Source organism: Pelodiscus sinensis, chromosome 4, assembly GCF_052426305.1.
Source record: "Pelodiscus sinensis isolate ZL-2025 chromosome 4, ASM5242630v1, whole genome shotgun sequence".
Classification (NCBI taxonomy): domain Eukaryota; kingdom Metazoa; phylum Chordata; order Testudines; family Trionychidae; genus Pelodiscus; species Pelodiscus sinensis.
Window position 1 is genome coordinate 126,583,383 of NC_143055.1, and position 9,427 is coordinate 126,592,809.

The 9,427-nt window shown below is 38.0% G+C and overlaps 1 protein-coding gene across 1 annotated transcript in view; it reads left to right on the top strand.

Moving 5' to 3' along the window:
* ANTXR2 (ANTXR cell adhesion molecule 2) overlaps positions 1–8,263 on the top strand; it is a 192,117-nt gene extending 183,854 nt beyond the window's left edge. The window contains exon 17 of the mRNA XM_075929467.2: positions 6,402–8,263. Coding sequence (XP_075785582.2) covers positions 6,402–6,440 — 39 coding nt within the window. The 3' untranslated portion in view covers positions 6,441–8,263. The remainder of the gene's footprint in view (positions 1–6,401) is intronic.
* Positions 8,264–9,427: the final 1,164 nt, after the last annotated feature.

A 9,427-nucleotide genomic window follows, 5' to 3' on the forward strand; every position in this document is an offset into this window, starting at 1 on the left:
TTCCACACGTTTGTTTTGTCAGAGCTGTTATAGCTGCCTTACAATGTGCAGTCAGGTGATAGTGGGTCAGAGCCTTCCCTTTTGTGCAAAGGTGATGGTGCTTCCCACAGCCCCTGTTGAGCAATGGCTTGAGGGCCATGTCATGCCATATAACCCTGAAGGGTCTGGCAGTCCAGTACACAGTGTCGACATCTCCTTTAGAAGCCTGGCTTCTACCACATTTATACATCCCCTTCTAACATAATTCACATGGCCATACTGGAAGTCAAGTGGCATCATCTCTGCAAAATATCTCACATTCCATGGACTTATTGTGATACCCTTGCTGCTACAAAATCCAGCAGTAGCTGGGAGAAATCCATTGTGTAGATTTCCCCAAATAGAAATGTATCGGAACCATTCTTGGTAACGGCCAGTGCCCATGGGCCAATGGAGGGATTGGCACTATTCATGAAGCCTTCCTGAGCATTTTGGACTTCCACTCTCTTTTCTTCATGTGCCTTCTCCACATCTTCAAATACGCCCATGTGTGTCAAAGCCTTCTGCAAGCTGCACTTCCTCTCCTCTTTTGGGAGAACATCACTTTTTATGAAATCACCTGGTTCAATCCATTTCAAGTGACTCAAAGCCTCATGGTGGATTCTAACACCATGCTTGTATGTTTTCCCTTAGACTGAGCATGGCTGATGAATGATATGCCAGATATGTTCCCTTCCACAAAGATGTCATCAGCCCCATTTTCTGGCATCACACTGTCTATATACCCATAAAATTCATTGCACAAGGCATGCCTCTCATCTCAAGGTGTTCATTGTTAAATTTGTGTTCATTCTGACATTTAATCAACTTCTGGCAATAGATTACTTCATCATGCATGACATAGGTCCAGTATTGGTCCAGAGAGGGGAACGTATTGCTCATCAGGCACCCTTATATTCACATCTGCTGCTGGTGCTGGGATCATTGGACGGTAGCCAATATTGATAAAACAGCAGACAGAAACACTTTTCTCAAATCAGCTCATTCTATAGAAGACAAATTGTGTGATGCATTCATTACGTTGTACAAATACTCTCAGACAGTTATGTTACTACAGAGCTTTATTTTAACTGAAGGCAAAAAAGTATGGGAAAATGCATAAAATATTTCATCTGAGACTAAATATTTCCCAAAACAACATTATTCTGAGTGCATAGTGGCTTTAAGCAACTGTATTTAGAAGCTTTCTGCCAATTTGGGGCAAAATTAAAATATGTTTCTTCCAGGTTTTGTGGGGAGGGGGAGGTAGGTGAGAGAGATTTTATTTTATTTTTTCAGATTGGATACCTAATAATATTAAAATATTACATAATATATATACCTATCATGTGGTAGCAATTATACTTTTCTATCTGATGGGTTACCCTAAGGCATTCTTAAGATTAATAAGATGGCTATTATATCCTGGAAGTTACTACAGGCTGCCAAGCCTCAGGGCTGGGATGGACAATAATTTTTGATGTGGGGCCATGTACTAAACTTGCAAACCAGATATAAAGAAAAGATTTGCTAGCATTCTCATTTTTATGGACAAATAGCAGTAATTTATTATGGATATATAGTAAAACACTACATGTTAAACTGTTTCATTACAAGAGACCACTTATACTGGTTTCATACGGTACCTTTTAATGTGCCCTTATTGTGTATGGGCATTATAAAGATGAACTCCTTGTCGCATTCTATTACCTGAACATTGAACTGGTTCTGTACAATGCTGGCATGGAGTACTTGCAGTTACATCAATGGTAGGACAACATTCCTGACCTTCAAACTAATTAGCACTTTCACTGTGTTTTCCAGCATCCTCATTTTAGCTGTCTCATATGAGCATCATACTGCTCACAAAAGATGGCTTATTAATTACATTTAGGTTTTTTTATTTAAAATTTCTCATCCACCACTTTGTTGATAAGACAAGAACAAACTTACAGGCAAATCAACAGTGAAAGTTACAACTCTGGGTACAAATACCTGATGATACGTAAAATATACCAGCTAGCATGGCGGTATACTAATAGTCAAACGTACTACCAGATGTGGGTTTGTCGATCAAGACTGAGATTCATCTCATGCCTTAAGTCCCAGGATAGCTGGTTGTGTAGGCAGAGGCTAGTTCCAAACGTTAAGCATTAAAATCCACAACTTTCAGTACCTTTTGTGAGAAAACATTGGCCAGAGTTTTCAGCCCCAGAAGGACAGCACATGAGCACTTAATATGTACCACTGTTGACTAGCTCAGGAGCTGGGTTGGTTGGTTCTGAAAGCAATTGTATCCAGTATTCCACAGCCTCTAGGATGAGTCAATGGAGAAACTTGAGCCTGAGTAGCTAAGGTGGATCTCGATACTCTTAAGAGGACTTTGGAACCCCTTTCCTGTAGCTAGACTTATCTGTCCTTTCTGCAGTCTGCAAAGTCCCTTTGCATGTTTGTGTGTGGTGGGTTTAGCACTGACCTGCCAGAAACAATGCTTAGTCTCTTGTTACTCCCATGTAGATTTCGGTCCGATGTCATTCTAATTGTTACAAAATGTATCCTTCTGTGCTACATGACAGAGAGGGGAATATGTGTTATAAGGTCTTCCTATAACACTTTCTCTCTCTCCACAGACATTCTTTCACAGTAAGTCTGTGACACTGTGAGCCTATCTCATTTTCTTTGTTTGAAAATATTTGAAAATAACTTTGGGGAAAATGTGCTGGTTGAGACACATGGATCCAAAATTCCCTGTTTTCTCATCCTGAAAGTAACCACTAAATTAAAAAGTAGGATTGTTTTAGGTGAAAAATCATAGCAACTATTTCTGAAAGGCAGTTGGCAAGAAGTCTGCACGCATTGTGGTGTTAAAAATCAAAAACACATGTATAATTTGTATCTTAATTTCACTAAAATAAAAAAAGTATGAAACCGGTGTTTTATCTTAAAGTGGCATGAAAATAAACCCAAATTAAATGTGACCTAAATTTATAATGATAAATTAATACATTAGTAGTATTCTAGGAGAAAAAAGTTACTCGTAGAGACTGTTAAAGCAGTATTCTTTGGGCTGTTTTAGTGAAAGTTGTAATTGTTGTGTTTCCAGTTGCAACATTGTTCCTATTGTAAGCATCTATGTCCAAGTAATTTATCCAATAATGGGTGCAAATCACATTAGTTATTAATTTTGTTCTTGCTATCTAGCCCACAGTAAGAAATTAAGGCATTTCCATGTTTTTAATTGCTGATGAAAAGATCAGATTAGCTCTTTTTCAACAGTTTTGCTTTCTTAATAGTCGGAAATATTTTTAAATCAACTAAGGAGTGAAGTACACCTCCAGTTTCCTGTAAAAAAGTGGCAATGGATGACCAAAAGCAGATCAGATTGCAACTCCACTTACCTGGGGAAGGGTGAGGTCTGGGGGATTAGGAGTCTAGTCACAGAGGTGGGCAGTGCTAACCAAAAAGAAGAAAGTGCCAGGGATTTCATCATCATGGCAGATTCTCTCTGAGGTTATTGCTGGCACAAAGGAAATGGAACCACAATAAGAGTTAAATCTAAGCTTTCTGGTGGGATCCCAGTAAGAACAAGAATGGAAACACAAGTTGCGCCCTGCAGAAATTACTCTTCATAGTATGCTCTGATTTTAGCTGGTGCAGGAGAACATAGTTTACCAGATTTGCTGAATTTGGCCCAAACTTTGAAGTCTCTTTTATGATTGCATAGTTTGTCTTTCCTTATACCAAAGGAATTATTTTATATTTAGACGTGTTAAAGCTAATGAAGACCAGGTTTTTTATTGCTAAGCAAAGTCTTCACAAGGTCTCACTGGCTCTGTGCATGAAGACCTGGAAGAGCATATATACATTTACAGTTATTTCAGTCCTTAAGTGAAATGTTAGTGCACTAAAACATATTAGAAAGACTGGCCAAGAATTGTCCTTCCCTGGTTACATTTAAATCTGCATACCAAATATTAATAAGAAATGAAAAATAATGTAAGTATTTATTCAGAATTCGTATCAGTTCATGAATCAGTAACTATGTCTAAACAACTATAAGGCTGTGCTATAAAACAATAAAAAGCAAGAATTTCACGGAGAACAGTAAATTCCGACATGCTTCTCTTCACCTAAGGTACACTGGATCTTGCCAAAGAACCAATTTGTACAAATGTATTATTGGATCTATATTTTTCCCATATGAATTTCCTTGCTTTTATTGTTTCTTCAGTGGTAGCTTTGTTAGGGGAATTTGCAGAGAGATTTTGGGCTTTCTGCTCAAGAAATGCTTTGCCTTTTTACTACAACACTCATTTTGTTATATTTAATTTTGTTAAAATTGTGGCATGGGATGTGAAAATGTATGGTGTCTTTTATCTTCTACCTTCAGTGGAATATTTTAACACTCATTCACTATCTCTCTCCTGATTTTTTTTTTTTTGATGATCCAATGTATATTGTTCTATTAAATTGTAGTGCCAGCACGTTATTTTTAAAAAGGATCAGAATATATGTTTGTTTGTGTCATATGTTTATTCAAAACTTGCTCATTTTACCTAAGTAGGTTGTACCCACAAAAGTTCATGATACCATCTACATGTTTTGTTAGTCTTTAAAGTGCTACCAGGCCATTTGTTGTTGTTGTTATTTAGTTTTAAATGTCTCTCTTAAATTGATTCAAATACAGCATTAATGATTATTGTAGGAATTTAGATCACACTAAAATGTGCTGAATGATTCAGACTGTGAAGACAAGTCCCTGATTTCTTCTCTTTTCTACCCACCAAAAATCATCTATTATCTAAAATGATTTTTGAAAGTCTTTAAGGGATTTAGGAGCACAAGTCAGTGAAACTCAGAGAGACTTGTGTTCCTAATTACATGGACACTTTTGCAAAGCTCCCTCTAAGTATACAAATATCCTTTTATATTAGGTCATGATTAAAAATATAGTTGTGGTGAATCTGTAAGAGAGGTGAGGGGAAGAAGTTGCTCAGAACTCTAAAATGAAAATGGGTATGCTGTCTTGGGGTACGTCTAGACTACAGTCTTCTGTCGACAGAAGTTTTGTCGACAGATACTGTCGACAAAACTTCTGTCGACAAAGCGCATCCAGACTACATTGAGTTCTGTCGACAAAGCAAGCTGCTTTTGTTGACATGGTAGTCTGGACGCAAAGGACAGTTTCCATTCAATAACACCTTCTGTCGACAGAAACTCTGTCGACAGAAGGTGTTATTCCTCGTAAAATGAGGTTTACATACGTCGACAAAACTGCTGAGTTCTGTCGACGTTATGTCGACAGAACTCAGCGGTAGTGTGGAAGCAGGTATAGTTTTGTCGACAAAAGTCCACTTTTGTCGACAAAACTCTGTAGTCTAGACACACCCTTGGTGTTTTATAGCAAAGGGGACGCTCTCAGGCAGATTCATAAGAACTGTGCCTGCTAGAGAGCCACATACTGCCTTGACTTCTCATTGAGAAACCAAACCATGATTTCATATTAAACAGCATACCCAACAGGATCAGGAGGCAAGGGGGAAAAAATCTTTTTCACTAGTGGAGTGAGACCTGTTTAAAGGGAACTCCTTCCCGGAGCAGTACAACACAGTTGATGAATGGCCATCAGTACACACTGACCATGATTTTAAGTAAAAATTGTTTTTCATTTTAAGCTTATAGAAATAACTAGTCTCTTCTCAGTGCTCACCTCCCAACAGGATTAATGACTTTTGGACCAAATTCATCCCTGATTTCAGTGCCCCTAAAGTCAGTAGAGCTACACCATGAATGATTTGGACACATTCAGAGTAACCTGGCAATATGGAGAAGAGTTTCAATTTGGTGCAAATTGCAAAAGGTTATGTGAAGATGTACAGTTCTGGTAATTTTTTAATAGAATCACCAGACCCACATGAGCCATACAACAGCAATGTGTTACTTGCATTCATGTTTATTTGGAGCAAGTGTAATAGGAAATATGTTGTCAGTCACTGGGAAAATCTCCAACATCATCTAATCAGATCGTGTTTAAAGCAGAACAACCAAGTTGAGTTTGGGTATTTAGCAATTATTCAGAACTTGAAGACTTGTTCAGATTTTCTTTAACAATGACCCTGGACGTTCCAAAACATGGCACTTATCTTCTTACTGCTATTAATAAGGAAAGTGTATAATAAATTTATACACCAAATGTAATGGAGAGCTCTGGATGATTTCCATTATTAAATTTTAACATATTTGTTTATGCATATTATTTCCAGAAGCATATACATTTAAGTAATTGTTTGTATGTGATATGTTAGCACTAATATTCAACGATCTTTACTTTGTATTTATTGCTTCACCCACCAATAAAAATTACCGTCTGTTTTTTCTTTCAGGGCCGATGTGTTAACTTTACCCGTGTTCAGACTCAGTAAAGGAGGCTAAGAGGATATGAGGATGAAAAACTTCCACACTGCCACTCTAACCCACCACAGACAACCGACCATGTTCCGGAATTTCTTGGATCGGCTTGAGCCTGTTGGCTCAAAAGTTTTCCATTCCATTCTTCCACATGCCAGCATTACTACACCAGACTCTTGTGTTCTCCTACAATACTACAATACTCCATGATTTGCAACAGTGACAAAAAGAGAAGCATTGACCTGCATGCTTAGGCTTTGATAGAAAATCCAGTACGCATGTGCAGAGGGCAGATAAAACAACGACCAAAGATAATTTTGCTTTGTTTTGTTTTTAAAAGGACTGCAGATTCTCAGGATACAGTGGGCTTTTCGTAGAGACGCAAAGTCTCCGATGCAAAGATGGCACTTGTTATTTGCCATAGGCAGAGGGTAAAAATTCCCACTAGGCTAAGCAAATGCAAAAGTTCATTGCCTTACAGCTATGTCAGATCACAAAATCCTTCTGAGTCCCTCATCGCATTGTGCCTTACGGGAACCTTCTGACTGGAAATCTTGTCATTCTAGCACTGAAAAGTGCACACGCATGACAAAATGTAGACAGGGTGCCTCAAGGTATTGGTAGCAAGCAAGACTTTGCCCTTTCGTTTTTGAAGACACCTTTCTTTCATTATGCACCCAGGACAGGACGAAAATTAATAGAGCGTTATTCTACAGGAAGACAGCCTGTAACCAGAGATCTTGAGCAGAGTTTGAGGGACTGATGCGTCAAGACCTTGACACTGTGGCGGGTGGTTTTTCCCCCTTTTCAGCGTTCAGAGTTCAGTAGCGCATAAAACATCATCATCTATAAACATACCTAGCAGTTCTGGGCTTATGTATTTTTTTTTTATGATTAAAAAAAGCAGTAGCCACAAAGCTGGTATCTCAGGGGTTTTTCCCCCCTCGAATCTCCAAGGGCTCTTCAGCGTCACAAGCCAGCAACTCTCTTTGCATGAGAATTTCAAAGTTTAATTAATATAATTAAAAGCAACAGCAAGCAGCAGCCTGTGAAGATTTTGCTCATCTTTTTTATGCCTTTTGACATTGAATGACCTATTACTGTATGCGCATTACTCGGTTTTCGAGGGGGCACTGTGCCTTGGCTAAGATTCAGCAGTGGAAAAAGACCTCCTTTCATCAGTTTATAAATTAAATTTACAGGAGCGCCGACCATCACAAACCATTGACAATGTATGTATTATAATTTTTTAGAAAAACCAGCGTCGTGTCACGTCGACGATGCCAAATTATGTTAGCGTGAGCGGAAACACTGTGGGGGTGGAAGGAGGCAGCAGCTGAAGAAAAAGGCTCAAATGATCCAGTCACTTTCGATACTGTACTTCAGATGCAAAATGGATATTCGAGTCGAAACCTGACAAAGCGCGCCTGCTTTGATGGGAACTGGTATAGACAATGACCAGTGGCTGGGTCAGTGGGATGTCTCTCTGCGAGCAGGGAGGCTTATCAAATGACACTAAAAATAAGTTCAACAACCATCACATTTGAGGGGAAAAGGCGAACATTTCACATTTGGTGGGCATGCATGTGCGCAAGATGGAAAGAGCGATGCGAAGCGTCCTGGTCTAATTATCCCCTTTTGTGCTTTTCATCGAAATTGCAAGGGACACAAATAATTCTCTTGGTCGATGTCCAAATTTGCAGCACTGCCCAAAGAACCCTTTCCATATATCCACTTGCTTACATCTTTTGCTTGAGTTTATTTATGTCACTGGTAGCATCACCATCATCCACCATGTGTGCACAAAGATTATAAATAAAATTCTTATGTAAGTTTCTGTGCTTGTTCCTTTTTTTTAACTACCTTTGTAGTTAAACATTATTTTGCCAGCTTAAGTCTCCCTAGCTACCAGCTTCAAACGATAGTCCCACCTTCCTCTGACATCACATGTTTTCCAAAAAGGCATGTCACAGGCTAACTCAAAAGGCTACTGACTATCCCGCAACTATTTAAAATTTATCAGATGCTCCCGTATGTGTGATATGTAGCACCAGCAATATAAATAGAAGAACAACATGCCAAAGGAGCTTTCTGTAGACTAGTGTTAATGGAAGTCTAGCTCTGATACCAAAGCCAAACTGGATTTTTTTTGTTTTGTTTTGAAGAGGAGGAGTAATGACTTGCTGTGTTTATGTACAAGAGTGATTTCCCCCCCCCCCCCCCATATAGACCAACCACAAGCAAATCTGTATTTGATTCCAAGCCAATGGTTAACTTCATATACTTTTTTATTTCTTAATTCAAGATGACAATCAAACTAAATAGGTTTATTAGAATACAGTTGCTGTTGCACTCACCTCTAAGAATGCTGAAGCAGAACAGGCAGAAGATTTTGAAACAAAGTTAAAATAAATCCTCGTTTTCCATTTTTAATGAAACCTCACATCAACTGTAAGATACATGGAAAATAGTCTTCTTTAGTTACCAACAACAGAGCACATAAAAAGTCATTTCACTAGATGAAATAGTCAATCTGAATTTCAAACAAAATACATAATTTAAGAAGATTTTTTGTAACAGCTTTTGAGTATAAAACAATTTTTTTCAGACCCATCCAAATAAATGTAAATTCCATGATATGTCTTGTTCTCTATGGTTGTCTACTCAAGATGATTTTAAAAAATTTACATGTTGAATTTTTCATAGAGCCGTTAATGCTGAGCAGAAATTTTTCTCAGATATCTGTATTGATTTCCTCTTCTAAATGGTGTTATTGTATGTTATCCTTTTAACTCATTTGAAGAGCAAATTTAAAATATTCATCATTATATAAGGCGAGATATCGGTCATTATACATGTGGGGGTATTGTTATCAAAAGTTTAAAATCCATTGATTTACAATGACATGAAGTAAAATTTACTTCATGATATCTTACTGTGTATGCATTTGGCTAGACATTAAGTGAAATTTACTTCATGATTAGCCAAATGCATACACAGT